Genomic DNA, 22,921 nt, shown 5'->3' on the forward strand with positions numbered 1-22,921 from the left:
TAAAGACAGCTCTCAGGTGCTAGACACAGCTCCCGACTTCTCTGACAAAAACTAGAGACCACAAAGACAACAGGTGGAAAACCACAATGAAATGAATCAAACAAGAGTGGACAAAGAACATGAATCCAGATTCCAAGATGGGTATTTCACGGCCATTTGAAATTGTCACTTATACAAGACTGAGGTCTCCAACTGGAAGCAGTCCATCTATTTTTTGCCACCATATTAAAGACATCAGATAAACACAAGGTTAAGCAAACATAGCAACAGTAATGTTAGGCAGTGGATGTCAAGAACCAAGTACAGTCTATCTGACAACACAAAGATAATTGTCTGTTTTGATACAGACATCTCTTAAACCTTTATTTATTGAATAATCACCAGAGATAAAGTTTTGTGTACAGGCAGCAGTCTAAACCTGTTGTAATAACACTCTGTTAACACTATTACAGTCTGCTAGTCAATAAGCATTCATAACTCAGTGCTGTGGCTGGATGATGCAATAAGACCCTGCATAAACGCAGACGGTGACTAATATGTACCCTTCTGCATGTAAATTCTGCATTTACATGCAGAATTTTTGTTGTAGATCCTGTAACAGTGAAGTTTTAGGAACAGAAAGTGCCCACTTTGCACTCAGACTGCAATAATAATTTTTTATTTTTATATTGTGGTTTGTGTTATGCATGCAATGTCTTAGCAATGGTTGAATTTATTGTGTTCTAAGCTCTTTAACTGCTTTACATACACCAAGTTTCCGGTAATACCTTTAGCACAGAGTTTGATTATGTTTTAAAGTATTGCAAACACATTTTTAGAAATTAAAAGGTTTCTTTTAGATTTTCAAATGAAGTCTGAGTTGGTCACTGATATACTTTAGTGGAATATAAGCACTAAAAGAAAAGAATGGGCTTAAACTTAGTCATGCTTAGACTTGATAATCAATATGCTTTGTTCATATTTTCATTTTGAATTGGAAATGTTAAACTTGATTAATTTGCTGTAGAGATGTGCATTAGAAGATTTAATTTGTGTTCTGGTTCAAAAGTAGTTCACTTAGGTCTTGGCAATTAGAGGACAACACAAATGGTCATTTAAACTAACATCTACTGCACAGCTCATAACATGTTTTCCAAAGAAGTGCTCTTTTCTTAGGCCTTGGGGCCATTGTTGTGGTCAGCGCCAAACATGATTTAGACTTTAGAGGGTAAAGGATCAGTTATTCATTTTGTAACAGCTGTAACAAAATAAGTAGTTTAAAGCAGGGGTCTCGGACTTCACAACTCAGATTTTAGATGTGTCCTTGATCCAACAAAGCTGATTTAAATGGCTAAATTACCTCCTCAGCATGTCTTGAAGTTCTCCAGAGGCCTGGTAATGAACTATTTCAGGTGTGTTGACCCACGGTGAGATCTACAACCTGCAGGACACCGGCCCTCAAAGCCTGGGGTTATGAGACCCCTGGTTTAAATCAAATACAGCTTAGATAAATTTGGCAATATTGCATTTCAGCAAATGGTTTAATGTAATTCATTAGAATGTTAGGGGGCAAAAACACAAAAGTATTTGTCACCTCAAACACAAAAATATTGACTCTATTAGAATTTTTTTTTTTACTTTTATATAAAGTCAGTTAAAGATGTCATTAAAAAATCTCTTAAGCCAGTAAAAGACAAAAACAAAAAAATTAGCAAACTAACTAATAAAATTAGCAAATTATTAAACACTGACCATTACTATGAAAATTAACCTTAAAAGTTACCCCATATATGAAGGTTTTTCAGCCCTTTTTTCTGACCTTCATAAATATTTATTTTACTGGAGCAGTTATTTGAATCGAATCTTTTATGAATTTACTCAAAAATCACTTTATAGTAAACCATGTTGGAGTCAGAGTAGACATGTAGTGTCTGGTCCACAGGGCTGTAGTTCAGGGCTTGAATGTTGGGAGAAATCTTGCTGATGAAGATGCCTAGGTTGAACCGCTCCTTCCCCGTCACGGTATTGAATGAGTAAAAGATCTCCTCGAGCTCTTGGTTGACGTAACGTGTGGCGTAGAGAACACCGCAGGCCATGAAGGTGTTGGTCACCGCCTGCTTGTACACTGACGTTTGCCAGGTCTTTCCAAGTGCAGGTGGTTCACCCTCCTCCACCTTGGACAGGATCATGTTGCCAAAGTCCAGGGAGGTGGTGAAGACCACCCAGACACCAGATTCATCTGTTGCAAGATCCAGATCAGTGTATGGGTAACACTCCTCAAGGTGGCAGAAGTTAGCCTTTGAGTTATATCTGGTTAACAGAGGACAACAGTGAATGTTTTACACTTAAAAAGCAACTCTTATTCATAAATGAATGTTTCCATCATAGTTATGTTTCATATTCTTGCAGTAATGAGCTCAAAAAAAAGTTGTGGAAAAAAACCTAGTGCCTTGGTGTAGTTCTAAGGTAGTAACGTGTTTGGTGGTGAGGTTGAAACGACAAACAGCATCTCGGTTGTAACAGTTGTAATACAAAGCCCCTCCATACAGAACATTATTTGGACCCTGGATGGTGTTGGTAGTTGGGTTAGAGGTGTGGATATAGACATTTCCTGGCAGAAAAAGAAGTGAAAGGAGAAGAAGCAGTGTGATGGGGAAACTCAAATTTAAGTATCATTGGTTGTGTTTTTAGAGAACGAATAAGCAGTTTAGATCTACACAGTATGACACATTAAAATATGCACAGTTAGTAAAGCATCAATACATAACATTCTTTAATAGAACTTTATCAGGTAATGACTTATATTATTCTCTTATGAGAACTATTTACTAGAATATCTCCTAGGAAGTCTTCCAGTGCAGGTGAAGTTATTTCTTTCTTGCAAACATTTTACAATTTATTTCAAAGAATATTCACAGTTTATTTAAACGTAATATTTGCTAGAATCTGCACCCGATGCTACTTTAGTCAGTTTTTTTTTGTTGTTGTTGTTGTAAAATTTCAGTGCATGTTAACTTTCTAATGATCTGTATCACCGGACTTCAACATTTGTGAAGCTCTGCAGTCACTGTCATTCTCATTTATTTTCAGTAACACAAGTTAAAGGAAAATAGGTCTTCATTGTCTTTAAAAATTTTCAAAGGAATTCGATCCTGTCATCGGCCACTTCAAAGGGACGACTGGCACGTTTGACACTACACAGTAGTTCCTTACCTGGGGCACTCACCCCCCTAATGAGAGAGTTCAGGCTGGAGTAAAAACGAATGTAGTTGGAGTATCTGTTGTTGGAAGTCATCATCACCAACCAATACCAGTTCTCTTTCCCTTTCTCTGGTTTGGGATCACAGCCCCAGGCTCCATAAGAATACAAGCCAGGATACTCTCCTTCTGTGTAGAACACTGGCCCGGTAACACTAACAAGCCGGCTGCGAGGACAAGTACCTGAAGGAAAATTAAAGTGTGTATTAACTGTGAGCCATACTAGTCCTATAGAGGTTTCAACCTCTTAACAATCGCAAGTGAGGCATAACTCACCCTGTGGAAGCTGTGGAAGCTGGGTGAGTGCCTTCACTTCCTTTTTGCAACTGTCCAGGTCTGTCCTCAGAACCTCGATGGTTTGTCGTCCCTTTATCACCTGCATGGTGTCGAACTTCTCCAGCGCTTTCATTTCTGTTTTCATGATCTCCAGCTGAGAGAAAGAAGACATTCAAATGTGGAGCCAAACAGAGAAAAATGTATTTCTTAACATGGCTTGATACTCCACAAATCAACAAAAGGGCACTCAAAACAATGAATATACAGAATATGTTTAACAGAATTAAATGTCACTGTTCTGTTAACACCATCTATAATATCGAATAGTGAAAACACAATAGTAGATGTACACTTCAGGGTGATGTCAGCGTTTTGCAGCATGTGGTTGTGAATGTACCTGGCGAGTGGCGCTAGCAGTGAGGATCTGGTGTTCCTGGGTGGTGCTGTTGAGCTTGTCAATCAGCTGCTTGATCTCATTCATTTCATTCTCTATAAGATACAGGCTGAGAACTCCATACAGCCCTCTGTCATCCTCCTTTTCCAGGATCAGCACATCTTTGCTCAGCTGGGTAAGACGTTGCTCCAACCCCTGCAGTAGACTCTTCAGCTCCACAGACTGCAGAGACAGCAGTGGTTAAACAAACAAACAGTATGACACTATGAGTCGCAGGGTAACTTACCTTCTGTGGGATGATGTTGCTTTTGCAGTCTGATGTACTGCTTTCAACTTTTCTGAGTTTTTCATGGGGGAATATTCTCTCTGAGTTATTCAGCTCGCATGTACACTCTGTATGCTCCTGAAAATGTAAGGGTGGTGTATTATGAATTGTACTAAAGTTTTAAAAAGATTTCTATATAACCTGAGGCTTCAGTGTTTCTTACCTGCTTGGTGACGGTGAGCAGAGCACACAGTGGAATGATCACATCCAGCCTCATGTTGGACCAGAGAGAAAATTTTGTGTCTGACTGAAGCAGCAACATCAAACTTGTGAGGAATCGTGCGAACATCTAGAGAAGAAATAAAAAATGTTGACAATCACAGACACAGAACGAAAGCGAGAGAAAGCACGACACAAAGAGAGAAAGAGAACAACTTAAACAAGAAACAATAGCCACAAAGAGGAAAAAAGAAAAACACACTGTTACTACAGATACTGCAACACAGTGGAATAAAAGCAACAATAAAAAAATGCAGAAAACTATTACACCTTAACTGAATAAGCACATTCCTGTGCATCTGATAATAAAACTTGGAATACGTGGAATATACAAAGATAATCCAAACAACTGATTCATGCACCTTTTTTTGAGGATTTTAAGGACATTTCATATGCAGCTTCTCTCAATGGAAGATGTAGTAACAGGTTTCAGGAACAGGAAGTGAAAATTCTACATGAGTGCAAAAAATACCACAGAAAGAAAAATCATGTCATGTCCAATTATACCATTCACAATTAATTTTTAACTCTAGAGGTTGCTATCCATGCTATGTTTTTGTGCCTGTTAAGTGTTCAAATTGTGCAGTTGTTATCGTTACTCGTGCTACACAACTGGAATTGGTGATATCCTGTACGCTTGCTCAGTTCAGTTTAATTTAACTGATTTGAATTGTAATGTATTTTTATGGGTTGATTAACTCACCACCCAATAACATTTAGGATGTGAGGAAAACAATTTGTATAGTTTTGAAAAAATGTATCATGTTTTTCCTTTTTTATATATGAAATATCGATAAACATATCTGGTAAACGTTTGAGGTCTCCATTCTCATATGTTGTCTTTTATAATTATTGACAAAAACCAGCAAACAGAAATGAGTCAACTGGAGAAAAACTGAAAGATTTTAAAGCAACACATTCTCTTCCCAAAACGTAACATACCGACGCTATCGCCGTGTCTCAATTCCTAGGCTGCATCCTGCTGCATTTGTAGACCAATTAAGGCACAGCCAGGGGACAAAGGCTGTCCCAATTCGAAGGATACTACAAATGCGGCCGACAGATGTGTCCTTCATTTCGGGTGTATCCTTCGTGGCCCAACCTATCCCAGAACTCATAGTGCGGCCCCGCCAATTCCAGTTTCCAACAATCGTGGCAGCTCCTTAGTTTTAATATTACTCTTATTACTACTTTCTGCGTGACAAAATAAACCTTTAAGATCTTTTCAGACAAGAATGTAGCAGTGTACTGAAAATATAGTAAAACACAATTTACTTGTTTTTTAAATATATTTTTTGTACATATGCATATTTCAATTGTAAAAATACATTCAGAAATGTATCATAATTTCCCAAATATTTGTCTGTTATGTGAGAGAATGATCTGTTAAATTCAAATGTAATACTATGGAAAAATATATAAAATGATTGAAAATTAATGAGAATAATCAATAATTAAAAGAGTAATTTCAATAATTCAGAGGTAACAAGTGAAAATATAATTAATAGGAATAAAAACTAAAAAAAACATATAAAACATTGCACGGCCACGCTGTGCTAATTATATATTTTAAAAAATAAATGTAGAGTAGTGATGGTAAATTTGATTCTTTTTACTGAATCTGTCAGGATGCCTGGGTCGTTGACCCAGGGTTTTTGAGTTTATTATATTATTTATACTTTCTAGTCTTTGGTTTCTTTGAGTTCTGTCTTATGGTTTATGTCTCTGTCTTCTTTAGTTGCTCTGTCTCCCCTATCACCTGTATCCCCTTGTCTAGTTTGCGTCTCTGTGTATCCTTAGTTCCTATATCCCCCCCCGTGTTCAGTCAGTGTTTGTGTCTGCCCTGGTCCCACGTCTCTGTTCCCTCTGTAGTGCCTGCATGTGAGTCTGTGTTATGTGTTTCCTGTTTTACTTTGAAGGTCTCTGTCTTATCTCAGTGTGTTCAGTTTACGCTTCCTTTTGTCTCGTCAGTTCTGATTTGCCCCAGCTGTGTTTCCCTCCTGTTATTCATTCCCTGATTGCTCCCTCTTTGTATTTAAGCCCTGTGTTTCTCTGTGTCCGTGTCGCGATCTACCGTTTATTTTGCTGTGTGTTTTGCCCATCCACCGGTGTTAGTTTATTTTGAGTTTTTTTCTAGTTATGTGATGTTTGTGTTCAGCATTAAAGCTGTTTTGGTTTAAGTTCTGTCTCCGGAGTCTGCACCTTGGGTCCTATCCCTGTCCGCACACAGCCGTAACCTAACAGAAGATCGTGACCAGAACATGGACCCAGCAGACTCCGTGTGGTATCGGCGACCCGCAGTTTCTGCCTTCCTCAAGGAGAGCGTGAGGCAGGAGGCTAGGCATGCCCAGGAGCTCCAGTCACCCTTCTATGGGTCACGTTTGGGTTTGGGAGGGCCCCGCAGCCTCCAAACTGCCATGGCTACGGCCGAGCCAGCGCCTATGCCTCGGGCGATCAGGTTGAGCACGTGCTCCTTCTCTCCAGTCGCTATACCTCTGCCTTCACCCCTGGATTACCAGTCCGACAAGAGGGTTAAGCGGCGGAGGAAGAAAGATTATGTGACGCCGGACGTTAGACTCACTCCACTGCAGTCCTTTGCTCTGTTTTTGGGACTGCAGCGTTCTGAGCTTCATAAACTCTCTGATTCCTCATCGCAGCCCGGTCCTTTGGAGGATTTACAGCCCAGTTTGCCACTCCCCACTTCCCGGAGGAGGCGACGCTCACACCGTCACCACTCTTTTTCTGCAGAGCAACTCCCGGTGGTGAGTTATGATTGCTTTCGTTCCTCTGAGCTGGAAAAAAACAATCATATGAACACTGCTAAGACTGAGACTATTAAGACTGTTAGACGTGGTGGTGGTAGGAAGCTAAAAAACATTTTAGAGGAGTCTGTGTTTGCTGAGCCTGCTCCTTCGCACCATTGTGTTCCTGCTCCCAGGGCAGCTCGGGCCCAGCATCCCCCTGCACCTGTTTCAGTGTTTCAGGTGAGGGAGGCTGAGGTCCAGCTGGTCCCTGCTCTGGTGTCTAGGCTGGCTGAGCCTCTGCCTGTCGCTGCACCCGTACCAGCTCCTCGGGTGGGGACAGCAGCTGCCCAGCCGTTGACGGTGCCTGTCCCGGCTCCCAGGGTGAGGATGACCGGGAACCAGTTAGCTCCGGCACCCGTACCTTCTCCTCGGGTGGGAGTGGCTGGTGTTCAGCAGGTACCCGCACCTGTTTCTGACCTCGCTGGAGGCTCAGGTGAGCCCGTCCAGCAGTTTTCTTCAGGTTCTGGAGGCTCAGGGGAACTAGCTCAGCTTACTGCTAATCCACCGCCTTACCCACCATTACTACCATCTTTACAACAGTCGATACATATTAAACTTCTCTCCATAGCTCAGACATTAGCTCACCTATCGGCTCAGTCACCTGCTCAGTTACCGCCTCAGTTGTTTGCTCAGCCACCTGTCTCTGCTGGAGGGTCCGAGGAACCGCTTCAGCCGTCTCTTCCTGCTGGAGGATCCGAGGGGCCCGTTCAGCCTCCTGACTCCGCTGGAGGGTCCGAGGGGCCCGTTCAGCTTCCTGTCTCCGCTGGAGGGTCCGAGGGGCCCGTTCAGCCACCTGTCTCCGCTGGAGGGTCCGAGGAACTGCTTCAGCCGTCTCTTCCTGCTGGAAGATCCAAGGGGCCAGTTCAGCCTCCTGTCTCTGCTGGAGGATCCGAGGGGCCCGTTCAGCCACCCGTCTCCGCTGGAGGGTCCGAGGAACCGCTTCAACTGTCTCTTCCTGCTGGAGGGTCCGAGGAACCGCTTCAGCTGTTTCTTCCTGCTGGAGGGTCCGAGGGGCCCGTTCAGCCACCCGTCTCCGCTGGAGGGTCCAAGAGGCCCGTTCAGCCACCCGTCTCCGCTGGAGGGTCCGAGGGGCCCGTTCAGCCACCCGTCTCCGCTGGAGGGTCCGAGAGGCCCGTTCAGCCACTTGCCTCGTCAGCTGGGGGTTTGGGAGGACCCAGTCAGCACGTCCCAGTGTCTGCTGATGGTTCTGGCGAGGCCGTTCAGCCACCACCGGCCTCCGAGTCTGCAGCTCCGTCTGGTCCGGCCCCAGCCTCTGCAGCTCCGCCTGGTCCGGCCTCCGAGTGTTCAGCTTCGTCTGCGCCTGGGGTCCCCATGCCGTCTGGTCCTGCTCGTCCTGCACGTCCTGTCCGGCCTGCTCGTCCTGCACGTCGTTGCCATCATGGCCGGCTCCTTGACCTACGCCGCCGTCATGGACGGCCCCCTGAACTACGCCGCCGTCATGGACGGCCCCCTGAACTACGTCGCCACCAGTGCCACCCGCCCGGCCGGCCTCCTGATCTGCTCCGTCGCCGCCGGTGCCTCCCGCCCGGCCGGCCTCCTGATCTGCTCCGTCGCCGCCGGTGCCTCCCGTCTGGCCGGCCTCCTGACCTGTTTTCTGGGCTCTTGGACCATCAGCCTCCGGGCCGCCCCCCTGACCTGCCCGGGTTTGGACTGTTGTGCCGTCAGCCTCCAGGCCGGCCCCCTGAACTTTTTCGAGACTGTTGCCTGGGCCTTGTTGTTTTGGACATTGTTCCTGTGTTTTGTTCTGTTGCTTTCCGAGCTCCATTGTTTGTTCTTTTTTTGTTTCTGGCTCCTTGTTTGGTTTTGTTTCGAGCCCTCCATCCTGTTTCCACTGCCGCCCACCCTGGTTGGGTTGTTTATGTTTTTTTTGTTTTGGTGTTTTGGTTTGGGCTGTCTGGAAGCCAGCCCTTAAGGGTGGGGTACTGTCAGGATGCCTGGGTCGTTGACCCAGGGTTTTTGAGTTTATTATATTATTTATACTTTCTAGTCTTTGGTTTCTTTGAGTTCTGTCTTATGGCTTATGTCTCTGTCTTCTTTAGTTGCTCTGTCTCCCCTATCACCTGTATCCCCTTGTCTAGTTTGCGTCTCTGTGTATCCTTAGTTCCTATATCCCCGTGTTCAGTCAGTGTTTGTGTCTGCCCTGGTCCCACGTCTCTGTTCCCTCTGTAGTGCCTGCATGTGAGTCTGTGTTATGTGTTTCCTGTTTTACTTTGACGGTCTCTGTCTTATCTCAGTGTGTTCACTTTACGCTTCCTTTGGTCTCGTCAGTTCTGATTTGCCCCAGCTGTGTTTCCCTCCTGTTATTCATTCCCTGATTGCTCCCTCTTTGTATTTAAGCCCTGTGTTTCTCTGTGTCCGTGTCGCGATCTACCGTTTATTTTGCTGTGTGTTTTGCCCATCCACCGGTGTTAGTTTATTTTGAGTTTTTTTTCTAGTTATGTGATGTTTGTGTTCAGCATTAAAGCTGTTTTGGTTTAAGTTCTGTCTCCGGAGTCTGCACCTTGGGTCCTATCCCTGTCCGCACACAGCCGTAACCTAACAGAAGATCGTGACCAGAACATGGACCCAGCAGACTCCGTGTGGTATCGGCGACCCGCAGTTTCTGCCTTCCTCAAGGAGAGCGTGAGGCAGGAGGCTAGGCATGCCCAGGAGCTCCAGTCACCCTTCTATGGGTCACGTTTGGGTTTGGGAGGGCCCCGCAGCCTCCAAACTGCCATGGCTACGGCCGAGCCAGCGCCTATGCCTCGGGCGATCAGGTTGAGCACGTGCTCAATCTCTCCAGTCGCTATACCTCCGCCTTCACCCCTGGATTACCAGTCCGACAAGAGGGTTAAGCGGCGGAGGAAGAAAGATTATGTGACGCCGGACGTTAGACTCACTCCACTGCAGTCCTTTGCTCTGTTTTTGGGACTGCAGCGTTCTTTATGTGATGTTTGCGTTCAGCATTAAAGCTGTTTTGGTTTAAGTTCTGTCTCCGGAGTCTGCACCTTGGGTCCTATCCCTGTCCGCACACAGCCGTCACCTAACAGAATCGAGTTTTAATGAGTCACTCACCAAAGTGAATCGGATTTTTTGGAGTCATTTGATTCACTGAGTCAGTCGACCAGAGAGTGCAAAAAATGTGAAGATGAATGATTCTAAAAGAAAACAACTATTTTATAGAGCAAAAAAGAGCAAAAACATTTCTAAAATTAAGCAATTTCCTATCAAAATTGCTTAATAAACATTTATTTATTTTTATTTTATTTTAATATATTTTTATTTTTTATTTTATTAGTATTTTCCTTAAATGTGTTAAATATATATTTTCTCATCTAAATGTTCACTGAGCTGTGAGCCAGGGGGAGGTAATGTGCCTTAACATTGGTTGCCAACCAAGAGGAAGAAGAAGCTGTGAGCCAGGAGGGAGGAGGTGAGTGAGTCCTGAGTGATTCGCTTACGATTCAGCACAGGAGGGAGGGGGTTAATGAGTGAATGAATCGTTCGCTCTATGATTCAGCACAGGAGGGAGGGGGTGAGCGAGTCCTGAGTGATTCGCTTACGCTTACAATTCAGCACAAGCTCTTGATGTGAGCTTCTACTCAGGGTTTTTTCTTCCAGTTCAGAGCAGAAATTTTTTTGTTATGATACTGGATGTTGTGTTTTTCTCCACAACTTTAATTATAACCTAGATACATTGCTGCTAACAGCAACAGGGATGAGTCAGTGAGTCAGTTGGGCTTGTGAATCATGATTCATTAGTCAGTAAAGTGATTGTCGAGTATTGAACGATTCGTTCATGATTCGCGCATCACTAATGTAGAGGTAGGAATTGCAATTAATATGAATCTCAAAGTATTCACAACATTCCTGAACAGAAATAGGCCACTGCACCTGGGGTGAGGGTGTGGCCATGAAAACAATGTGACATGCCATTGGATGTTGGGACACATAATAACATGACACTAAGCATCGGCCAATGAATGTGAACTAGCAACCACAAGGTCGCGGGTATCGGTGTACTGTAGGAATATCCTAATATAAAAGTATTTTACTGTGCATTTTACAGTTTTGTTCTGTTCTTGTAGAATATCATTAAAGTTACGTAAATAGACTGTGATTTCGCATTTCAAATGTAAATTAACGTTAAATCACTGTAATGTAATAAAACATGATTTTCATGATTATTAAATGTATCTGTCTGTACATATGTATATTTAGATTGTTAAAATACATTCACAAATGTATCATGATTTCACAAATATCTGTCCGTTATTTGAAAGATTGAATCGTTGAATTCAAATGTAATGCTATGGAAAAGTATATAACATGATTCCTATAAGCTTGTGTTACGTCACATAAGTATTATTATCATTGCTATTTAGGGCAATTGTGGCTCAAGAGTTGGCAGTTTGCCTTGTGGTCAGAAGGTTGCCGGTTTGAGCCCCAGCTCGGACACTCTCGGTATTGTGTCAAGACTCTTCACCTACCGCCTACTGGTGATGGCCAGAGGGGCCGATGGTGCAATATGGCAGCCTCGCCCCTGTCAGTCTGTCCCAGGGCATCATATCCATTATTATTTAAACCAACTGTTAACTGTATATTTCTGTACATTTACGTATTATGATTCATATTGCCACATTCATTGACCTTGTTTATAGGTAATTTCTTCAGAAAGTTATTTTCTGTTATTTTCTGGTAGTATTTTGGTGCACCAGCTGTCGGAATATTGCTGTTTTTTTAAGATTTGTTTTTTTTTTTCTAGTTATAGATAATTTCATTGTTTAATCACGTCAAAATGTTCCTAATTTAATGTCTAAAAGCACTTGGAAAGGCAAGATCCCTATGTAAAATTAGCGCAACAAACTGTATTGTCATTACTGGAAATAAGCATATTTTTATGAGGAAGTTATTTTCTGTTATTTTACGGTAGTATTTTGTCGCCCCAGCTGCCGGAATATTACCGATTTTTTTAAGATGTTTTTTTTAACAGTGCACATAAAGGCAGACAGTGACTAATACGTGCATCTATTTTGAAGATTTAGAGAGTCATACATGCTGAATCTTAGTTGTAGATCCTGTAATGGTAAAGTTTCAGGAACTGAAAGTGTCCACTTTGAGTCAGACCGCAATAATAATTAGATTTTTTTTAAAATTCTGTGGTTTGTGTTATGCATGCAACATCTTACAGTAAATCATTTATTGTGCTCTTTTAACAGTCTCCAAGTTTCCAATGATGATTTATGATAACGTATAAGGTTTCGTTGCTAAGCAAGTACATGTTTAGAAGTTGCTACTTTTCATTACATATTAATATGTCAATGTAAATACCTACCTTTTAGGGTACGTAACAGAGATTAGAAGGGCTTAATTTTTTACTTTTTTATTCAGAACTGATAAAAATAGTTTAACATAAAAAAGGTGATAGAATTTAAAAAGTGTCTCTTGTTATTTAGTTTCTAAGAGTGTATCACTTTTATCTAAGTTCACCCTTGCAAAAATCAGATTAATTTGTTACAATATGCTAAAAGCGTCGTTTCCATTGGCTACAGGTTTTAACATTTTAACGTTAAAGTAAATGTATAACATCTGCCAGCAGTATTTAGTACTTATATTACATAGATACGCAGTTCTGTAGTTGTATTACGATATTAAGATTTTGTTGATTAATTGTTTTGGTCATGTTTTAGTAAAAAAAAAAATACAAAAATCTATAATAATTAAAAAAATTAATAAAGTAGGAAATAATCCTGTTAGGAAGGAATGAAAACATTTGGAAATGAGAGCTGATAAATTAACAATACATGAAGGAAGTGGGAGGGGTCCTACAGAAGTCCAGCTAGATGCTTTTAGTTGTGTCATCCAATTGCTTTTAAGTCTGTGACGCAACCCATCAGTGACAGGAAACAGGCCAGCAGGCTGTGTGTTTGTTGTCAGTGAGTTTATTAGAGAAAACAGAAGAGCACTGTGTGTGTGTGTGTGTGCATCTTTGTTGGTCCAGTCTCAGTTTTTCCAGCTAAACATGCTGCAGATACTTCTATTGCTACTGCTGTCATCCACGGTAAGTTACACTTCAAAGCTAATGATTTAATATAGTATTTTAGGAGAAAAAGTTATTTGAGTAGCCCGTGAACAGTTCCTCAGGATTTAACCTGCTGTACCCACAATCAGGCTGACAGCCGGAGTCAGCGAGTGTCGGGCTACAAGAAGGCAAATGCATGTGTGTGCCAGCTAAACTCCACCATGTGGCTGTTCCCTGCTCAGAAGTTTAAGTACGTGTTGGAGGAAGTTCACACCTGTGAAGGATCTCTGAATAACCTACAAGAAGAGGTAAGAACTCATGTAGCATTATTTTACTCACCTCTGCTACTTAAGCATAAGTACCAATTGCAATATTATTGCTTCATTATTTATAATTTTTTTATTATCACATATACTATATATTGGTATGTAATTTTTAAATGTATGTGTTACTGAAGTTTATATTTTCATATCATTCCTCTGCCACCTTCAACAGATTTATTTTTGAACAACAAAAAGATTTGTAGGATTCATATTGAAAACTAGAAAACCTATGGCTTGTTTGTCTTGTTAAACTTACATTATCAGTTGGGATTTAAATACACAGCCGGGGTCCACGGTGTTTTATTTTTCAGTTATATTCCACATTGGCCTTTTGGAATCTCTTTTCTATAAGTACCTCCTCGTTTATTATACTCTTATACTGAAATTTGATATGATATGAGAAAGTATGCACAGTAAAATAATATAATGTAAAATAATCACTTTTCATAACCATTTCAATATTTGATATTAAATACTTTAAAAAAGTTTAAAAAGCAAAAACACTGAAATACCCACAGAATTGATTTCCTGTTACCATTAATTTTATGTTATTGTCTGCCAGATAATATTTCAACTTCAGTCTGGGATCAGAATATCACAGGATTTTTTTTGTCTGCATTTCTTGCAGCTGACGTTCTCCAGCCAACGTCTTCCACTGATCCAGGATCAGTTTTCCAACTTTACTGCTCGGCTGGAGCCCTACAACTACCTGCATTTCAGGGGCCTGTATACAGAACTGTCCCTGCGCCAGCTGGGCCAGGAGCTCAGCCAGTTACAGGTGGACATCGATGTGGTCCACAGCCAGCTTAACAACTCCGAGACACAGAAACTCTCCAAAGAGGTAGAGCTAAAATAGCAAATGGCAGCAAAAAACAACAGAAAGAAAAGATTTAATGTTATACTATGTCAGGTCACATGTGACCTGTTGTGATGTAACAGAATTATCAATAGAATAATATTATATCCATTTCTGATAGGCTGATAGACTACATAAACATGTAAACAAGATGCAAACAATAGACACGCTTAACATGAAGACTGTGAAGGAGAAACTGCGCTACCTAAAGAATAATGTGGAGACCTGCAAGTCAATCCCCAAAGACTTCAGAGGTATGTGTGTGTGTGTGTGTGTGTGTGTATGTGTGTGTGTGTGTGTGTGGTGTACATGTTTAGATATCTTTGTGAGGACAGAAAATTAACATGCTGCTATACTTATGCGGACGAAATGCCCGTTCACACGAGTTTGAGGCTCAAAATGTGATTTTAGTGTCAGGGTTACAACAGGGTTAGGGTTAGGCATTATTTTTGATGGTTAGGTTTAGACTAGGTGGCTGGGGAAAGCATTATGTCAATTAGATGTCCTCACTATGATATGAAAAAATTGTGGGTGTGTGGGATTGTCAGTGAGAGACAATTATCAATTAATTTGTAATAATCAATTATTCCTGAACACAGTATTTCTCAGTGATTGGGGTATTGGACTTTCTTTGTATTTTGATTCTACCTATGCACAAGGAATGGTGAAGAAGACCCAGTACAAAGTCGTGTCACTCAAGAACTACAAGAACTAGCTTATTTTCCCTGATCCTGTCTGAAAATAATATTTGAGCCAAACAGACACTCTCACGGGATCATAAATAAATGATCCCGATAGGTGACAATGATTGACTGTATCTTATTATCTCCTTCAGAAACCTCCTGATCTTTCTGCCTTTCCAGGTCATGACAGGCACTGCCTCAGAGGTCTGATCACCAACATCAGTGACCCTATCACAGCTAAAGTCAGTCCTCATGGTAAGAGCTATATCTCTGGTTCGTGGGGAAAACAAGCCCAGAAAGAGAGCGAGGGGCAGAAGAACAGTTACTGGGTTCAACCTCTGCTCAGCAGCCACATCTGGGGCAACACTGTGCGCCTTTACCAAACCTATGAAGACCTCATGGCCTCAACAAACCACAGAGAATTTACCTTTGCTTCATCTTACAGTCATCCCAGCACAAATGAAGGTCCGAACGCCGTCCTGTATGGCGAGGCTCTGTATTATCACTGCTACCGCTCTGCAGACATTTGCCGGTATGACCTGGAGACCAACGAGGTCAAACGGGTGACTCTTCCAGGCACCGGTGTGGGTTTCAACAACAAGTTCCCCTATTGTTACTACGATTGCCGGCTCAATAGTGATGTTGATGTAGAGGCAGATGAAACAGGACTGTGGGCTCTCTATGCCACTATAGGTAACCATGGTAACCTCGTGATCAGCCGCTTAGTTTGGGACAGCGAGGTGAAGAGTCTCAACGTGACACAGACGTGGGAAACGAGGTTGTTCAAGAAGGCAGTAAGTAACGCCTTCATGGTGTGCGGTGTGATGTATGCGACTCGTTACGTTAATGAGTACCGGGAGGAGGTGTTCTACGCCTTCGACACAGCCACAGGCAAAGAAGACAACTCACTAGCAATACCACTGGAGAAGGTAGCTAAAGCAGTGGCTAGTCTAAGCTACAATCCCACCAACAAGCAGATCTACATGTACAACGATGGATACTTGCTGGCCTACCAGGTTTACTTCTGATCTAAAGCTTGTTAAACAGTTAGAAAAAAGCAATGATTTAAAGTTCAGTTTGAGGACTATTTTATGCAAGCAATACAAATATCACAAATATGTCATGTATGCTGTAAAAAATTAAAAAAATCTATCTATCTATCTATCTATCTATCTATCTATCTATCTATCTATCTATCTATCCATCTATCCATCTATCTATCTATCTAGGCCTAGCTTGAGGGTACACGTTAATATTTTAGCTGTTATGGGGCTACAACTCTTGATGCTTCCTCTACCATGGGGGCTGCTTTGGACTTTATCTTCCATATCTGCTTCCATTGCTGCACATGGACGTCCCTCTCCTGTCCTGGTTCTGCTGGAGGTTCCTTCCTGTTAAAAAGGAGTTTTTCCTTACCACTGTCGTCAAATCACTTGCTCATTGGAGTGATATGATTGTTGGGTTTTCTCTGTTTTTTTATATTATTATAGGGTTTTTACAATATAAAATGCCTTGAGGGAAGTGTTGTTGTGACTTAGTGCTATATAAATAAAACTGAACTGAATTCAAATTTAGGGTTTTGGTGTTGCAGAAACTATGTAATGTAAATGAGAAAGTAAACACTATTTCAAATTTAGGGTTTTGCATATTAGCAAATATTAACAAAAATCATTGGAACCTTAAAAGAAAATTATTTAAATACAAACTCAGATGAAAACATGACATATTTCATCATGTCACTTATTTAACAAAATATATAATCAATGTGAAAAATTAAGTGCAGTGTACTCTATGATTCAGTAAATTGTAGAGACACGTGTATAATCTTTTTGAGAAACTTTATCAGTCAGTCAGATTATTATTGACACATTTTGACTCTCTTTTCTTTACAAAAATTGTTCATTCGATTAAGGTTCTCAGGCATTGATTTGTGCACTTGTATTATGAACCATAAATGTGTAACATTTTATCTGATACTTGAAGGAGAAACGAAAATGTTATCCATTGTAAATTTCAGTCATTGTAAATGCACTGCAAAAAATTAAATTAAATTAAAAAAACTTTTTCTACTCACATTTTATGTTTTTTGTTAATACAGTATATCAAAATGAAAACATAACTATAAATTCAGACACGTGAGGTCGTGCTGAAAACAATGATACCAAACAAAAATAGTTTTTAAAGGTGAAATGTAGAGGAAACATCAAAAGTAGTTAAAAATGTCCAATTATACCCTGGACCCCAGAGGGTTAAAAAAATGTTTAACCCTCTGGGGTCCAGGCCCAGTAAGGCAATAGTTACTTTTCAAGTAATTAATTACTTTTAGAATCTTGTAACTCAGTTACTAACTCAGTTACTTTTTGAAGAAGTAACTATAATTAATTACTTAAAGTAACTTGCCCAACACTGCATATTAAAAAAAAGCTAGTAAATGTTGTGATATTTTGATACCATGGTAGCATTAACAGGATATTGTTTTATAGTGATATTATACAGGAAAACTGTTACTCAATAAGGCCCATTTACTAGTTGTTTTTCTCTTTCTCTGTAACCTAAGAATTAATGTGTAAGAATCACAGGATGGTACCTCAAGGTTGAAAACACCACAGAGATCACTTCCTTACTCCCATCCTCCCTTCCTTATCTCTTAGAAAGGAGCTTGTTAAAGGCCAGGTGGTTCGTTTCAGAATTCACTAATGAAAGAACTCTGTATTCTATGTCTAGGAGTGTATTTTGCTGGGATAATCATAAATTGTAGCTGAACTGATAAACTACACAAAGGATACTTCTTTGCTCACAAGGCAGGAAGACGTTCCCTTATTTGGTCTGTACCGGTTTGAACTGAGAATCTGTTGACACACGAACCTTTTTCCTCTATATATACTGTTGTAAGATGAATAAACCTTTGTACGAATAAACCGTACAGTTTCTGTGTCGTTTTGTTCTCCCAGTTGCTCCCGACGTCGTAACTAACACGCTGAATGGCATATTTGACTGTTACTTGAGAATATTTCTTTGAGTTCTATAGGTTATGGACAATCTCTGCTGATAGGTGCTCACGCCTCGGAGGAAACCCGATCCACGGAGAAACCCGGGACGGAGATTTCTTTCAATTTGGTGTCAGAAGTGGGATTTGCTGACGAAGGTAAATACGTGTCTTTTTTTTTTATTTATAAGACTGTATTATACCTTTCTCAGTGATTCATAGAGAAACGGGATATACTGACGAAGTTTTCCTTAGTGGCCCAGATAAATGGGGTACACTGACGACTTCCTTAGCCCCGATTAAAGTAAATTAAAAGCAGAGAGATACAGGAGGTTGCCTGTTGTTTTGAAAACGAAAATTGCTAGCAATAAAATCGAAAGTAACCTCAACTTTGCCTCAGCAAAAATACTAACATAAATCCTTCAAGCGTGTAAACCCCTCTGGAAATCACTGAACATGGGTCAGAATAATTCAAAGACCTCAGACAGGTCCGAAAAAAAAATCGAAATTAACTGCAAAACAAAATAAAATAAAATATAAAGTCACAAATAACGGCTCAGTACGACTCCCACTTCCGGTCACGTGTAATCCACGTCCGTGAATCGGTGAAGACTTTCATGATTACGTATCCAGAACATGTGGAAGTGCTTACGTGACTGACTTTGTCTACAACTTAAGAACTGTAAGTTCAATGCATTCTAATTTATTTCCGGAGCCCTATCCCGAACGATTATCGCCAGAAAACAGGTCAGTAGAAATGTTGAATATCATTTGCGATAAGAAAAGTAGTCTGCTTAAAAAATCCTGTAGAAAATATATGATAGAATGTCGTGACGTGATACATCGAATATTACCACTATGGAAAAAGGGACCGGAACCAGGTATAGATGCTTTAACATCAAATAAAACTAGTGCAGGCTCTAGCATAGAAAATAAATCTACCACAGGAAAAGCTAGTCTTGCATGTCCAGCCGTTCTGCCTACGGCCCCACCCCCTTACGAAGATGAGACCAAATTAATAGTCGCTGTAGCAGCTGCACGCACACAACGTCAACATTCTGATCTAACCAGCTTAAAAGAAAGTGACAAAAAACCTGAATCAGATGCAACGAATCTTAGCCATCTCCTTGAACAGGACCAGGAAAATCAATATATACGCCGCGAGGAAGAATTAGCAGAACATAGGAAAAGAGAAAAACTTTTGAAAGAAGAATGTGAGGAACTTATGAAAAGCAATTTAGACGACTGTGAAGAAAAACTTTTGCATCAGGCAGTGTCCATAATTGACACCCACATGAAACGCCACGATATCGTGGCTAGAGGTTTAGAGGTAGCTAAAGAAATACCTATTACCAGAACTTTAATAAAGACTTATCTAAAAGGAAAAAAGGAAAAACAAAGCCAGAATGACAAAGGTCCTTACACCAACACTCGCAAACAATCAGAATTAAAATCTAGTGACGTCAATGACACTTACCCCTTTATGATAATAGGAGATCAGTGTTGTATTCAGCCCCCTAAAATCTCAGAATTAGTGGTAACTATTAAAGAGCTTCCTGATCCTCTTAAAAATCCTACAGCCTTTGTCTTTGCATTACAGAGAAGTACCAGGTATCACCACTTGGGTGGTCCGGATTACAGGTACATATTGTGTCAATGCATTCCTGGAGTAACCGAGTCACAACTCATAGGAGAGATAGGTGAATTAGATCCAAAGCATGATAAAGCATCCACAACTGCAGAGTTCTTGTGGGTAGATGATGACAAAATCACCGGTTTCTTCAGGAATCTAAAGAGATTCCTGTTAACAATGTCCAGAGACAAAATTGACTTAAATGCAGTAACAATGTGTAAACAGAAGCCTGATGAATCTATCCTAGTATTCATAAAACGCTTTATGCACTGTTGGGCTAATGAGGCATGCATGCCAGAGGATGGAAATGATCAGATTTTCATTACTACCTTTTTGAACAATATCCACCCTGAATGCTCTCAGTTGCTAAAAGTGACAGCTACTGATAATCTCTACGAACTGAGTAAAGATGCTTTCTTAAAGCTTGTAAAACTGAAGGCCAGTGAATTTTAATCCACAAGGTAGACAAGCTAGAGGTGCAAATTTGGCTCCGTTTTCCAGCAGCCGCAGACACCCAGAGCAAAAATGAATTTGTGTATTTCATTTAACACAAAGGGTGAAATGTTTGCTGACACTGATAACAGCTTATGTTTTTTCAGCCCTATGCACCGACATCATGGAGAAGGAACAGCCTCTGTGTCAGCTGGACGCCTCAGCAGAGAATGAAATCAACATCTTTTTGTCCGGTACTCCACGTCACACACTGTGTCAAACACGTGTACAGATGCCACTACCAGGATGGCTCAGACAGGCTTGACGTTCATGACTGCATGACACGCATACAGGAATCCACAGCACCACGTCCAGATCTAGAGCAAACACCTATCCCAGACTCAGCCACGGTTTATGTGGACGGGTCCTGTTCAAGGCCGAATGACAACTCATTTCTTTGTGGCTATTCAGTGGTGACATTGCCTGACATCATACTAGAGGCTCACTCATTACCATTTCACTCAGCACAAAAAGTAGAGCTCATGGCTTTAATACGCGCCTGTGAGCTACATGTGGATAAGCGTGTGACAATTTACACAGACAGCCGCTATGCGTTTGGCATCGTACACGACTTTGGCACATTGTGGAGACAAAGAGGATTTAGATCGGCTGACGGAAAACCGATCGCTAATTCTGATCTTGTGCAAAGACTTTTGCAGGCTATACAACTACCATCGGCCGTTGCAGTTGTGAAAACGAGAGGACACAGTACAGCTGACACAGATGAAGCAACAGATAATGCCCTAGCAGACGTGACAGCCAAGGCTGCAGCTGCATTACAGCTCCCACCTCCGCAGGAAGTATTATCTGTGCCCCTACAGCTGCCACTTGTTACACTCCCAGACTATTTAGACACAAATGTTGATTTAAAATTCATACAAGAGCAGGCCTCTGCATCTGATTACACCTATTGGGAGAATAATGACTGTACCTTAGATGACAGAGATGGCTTATACAAAAATCTTGAGGGTTTGATTGCCCTCCCATCTTCCCTGCTGCCAGTCCTTATCCGACATTTTCACGGTGTGAGTCATGTCGGACAAAGTGGGGTAATAGATGCAATAAAATCAAGATTTGTAATTGAAAAAAACATTGCATGCAGTAAAAAGCATATTAGCAACCTGCCTAACATGTGCACGAACTAATGTAGGGAGACCAAAAGCAAAACATCAGCATTTACCACAACCAGATTTTCCATTTCATACATTACAAATTGATTTTACACACATGCCAGCACAAGGAAGCATCAAGTACTTACTGGTAATAGTGGATCAATTTAGTAAATGGGTAGAAGCTTATCCAACATCAAAAGAAACTGCAGAAGTAGTCTGTCAAAAGTTGAGCAATGAAATAATACCCAGATTCGGGATACCTCACCAAATTAACAGTGATAGAGGACCTTCATTCACATCAGAAGTAATTCAAAAGTGTGCTAAAACTCTAGGAATAGACTGGAAATATCATGTGCCATACCACCCTCAGAGTTCAGGAGTTGTAGAAAGAATGAATAGGACCATAAAAAATCGCCTGACTAAAGCAATGATAGAAACAGGAATGACCTGGGTCAAATTACTTCCTCAAGTCCTCTGTAAAATTAGAATGACTCCATCCGCAGCAACCAAATTATCTCCATTTGAAATAATCATGGGAAGACCGTTTCCAACACCATGGTCAGCTTCCAGAGGGGCACCGCTATTGGAAGGGGACATAGACACTGCATTGTCCGACTATGTTCACAATCTGGTAGAAACACTGAATAATAACTATCAGAAAGTTTGTCTCTCTCAGCCTCTCCCCTCCACAGCTCCAACTCATCAGTGGAGGCCAGGAGACGCGGTGTTGGTGAAGTTGCTAAAACCAAGGACACTCGGGGAGGCCGCGTTTTCCAGCCCCCAGACTGTACTGGCAGTGACGAGAACCAGCATCCTCACAGACGGACAACCTCAGTGGATTCATGCCAGCAGGGTTAAGACCAGCCCAACCAGACCATCTCAGGCGTCGGATCAAGCAGACGACGTCTCCGGCGAGCCAGCGCCCGGATCTAATACACCTACACACACGCAATCACTGATTAACACACAGCGCCTGAAAGAGCCACAACAAGGTACTCGAACATCCAGCAGGAACAGAAAGCCGAGAGTACCACATGATGTCTAATCTGATAAAGCTAGACTCATTCCATCCTGATAATGGAGAAAATGAAATGCCCATTGTCATCATACAGCGCTTATTCTATGTCTCTCGAACCTGGGACCAGGCCAGGAGACGACTGAAGAACTGTGTTTTTTCTTATATATTTAGGTTATTTCACATTTATGATTTGTCTTTAGATTATGTTATTACATTCTGTCTTTATACTATGTTATCATTTCATGATAAAAGGAGGGAACTGTTGTGATATTTTGATACCATGGTAGCATTTACAGGATATTGTTTTATAGTGATATTATACAGGAAAACTGTTACTCAATAAGGCCCATTTACTAGTTGTTTTTCTCTTTCTCTGTAACCTAAGAATTAATGTGTAAGAATCACAGGATGGTACCTCAAGGTTGAAAACACCACAGAGATCACTTCCTTACTCCCATCCTCCCTTCCTTATCTCTTAGAAAGGAGCTTGTTAAAGGCCAGGTGGTTCGTTTCAGAATTCACTAATGAAAGAACTCTGTAT

The 22,921-nt window shown here is 41.3% G+C and overlaps 2 protein-coding genes across 4 annotated transcripts; one reads left to right on the forward strand and one right to left on the reverse strand.

Moving 5' to 3' along the window:
- Positions 1-1,667: 1,667 nt before the first annotated feature.
- On the reverse strand, positions 1,668-19,620 carry LOC309711552 (olfactomedin-4-like). 3 transcript variants are annotated; one of them, XM_082541947.1, is made up of 9 exons: positions 5,394-5,526; positions 4,814-4,902; positions 4,396-4,521; positions 4,194-4,310; positions 3,911-4,129; positions 3,514-3,667; positions 3,193-3,420; positions 2,422-2,590; positions 1,668-2,289 (listed from the first exon to the last, which is right to left on the reverse strand). In XM_082541947.1, exons 3-9 carry the CDS (start codon positions 4,519-4,521, stop codon positions 1,854-1,856), a joined length of 1,449 nt encoding a protein of 482 aa, XP_082398073.1. In that variant the 5' UTR covers positions 4,814-4,902; positions 5,394-5,526; the 3' UTR covers positions 1,668-1,853. The 3 variants fall into 3 exon arrangements, with proteins under 3 accessions (XP_082398073.1, XP_082398074.1, XP_082398075.1); XM_082541948.1 differs by lacking the exons at positions 4,814-4,902; positions 5,394-5,526 and adding an exon at positions 19,603-19,620; XM_082541949.1 differs by lacking the exon at positions 4,814-4,902 and having other exon boundaries at positions 5,394-5,399.
- Positions 13,077-18,058, forward strand: LOC309711558 (olfactomedin-like). The gene is made up of 5 exons (XM_082541955.1): positions 13,077-13,316; positions 13,427-13,585; positions 14,229-14,441; positions 14,578-14,710; positions 15,320-18,058. The coding sequence occupies exons 1-5, from the start codon at positions 13,278-13,280 to the stop codon at positions 16,165-16,167; spliced, it is 1,392 nt and encodes a 463-aa protein (XP_082398081.1). The 5' UTR covers positions 13,077-13,277; the 3' UTR covers positions 16,168-18,058.
- Positions 19,621-22,921: the final 3,301 nt, after the last annotated feature.

This window comes from Aulonocara stuartgranti (genome assembly GCF_965226115.1).
Source record: "Aulonocara stuartgranti genome assembly, chromosome: 7".
In the NCBI taxonomy this organism is placed as follows: domain Eukaryota; kingdom Metazoa; phylum Chordata; class Actinopteri; order Cichliformes; family Cichlidae; genus Aulonocara; species Aulonocara stuartgranti.

Coding starts and splice junctions, on each gene's coding strand:
- LOC309711552 (XM_082541948.1), bottom strand. CDS start 4,521: ATGTTCGCACGATTCCTCACAAGTTTGATGTTGCTGCTTCAGTCAGAC. Junction 3,668..3,910: donor CTGCTAGCGCCACTCGCCAG/GTACATTCACAA, acceptor TCTTTCTCTCAG/CTGGAGATCATGAAAACAGA. Junction 3,421..3,513: donor GCTTCCACAGCTTCCACAGG/GTGAGTTATGCC, acceptor ATTTTCCTTCAG/GTACTTGTCCTCGCAGCCGG.
- LOC309711558 (XM_082541955.1), top strand. CDS start 13,278: ATGCTGCAGATACTTCTATTGCTACTGCTGTCATCCACG. Junction 13,586..14,228: donor TGAATAACCTACAAGAAGAG/GTAAGAACTCAT, acceptor CATTTCTTGCAG/CTGACGTTCTCCAGCCAACG. Junction 14,442..14,577: donor CACAGAAACTCTCCAAAGAG/GTAGAGCTAAAA, acceptor CATTTCTGATAG/GCTGATAGACTACATAAACA.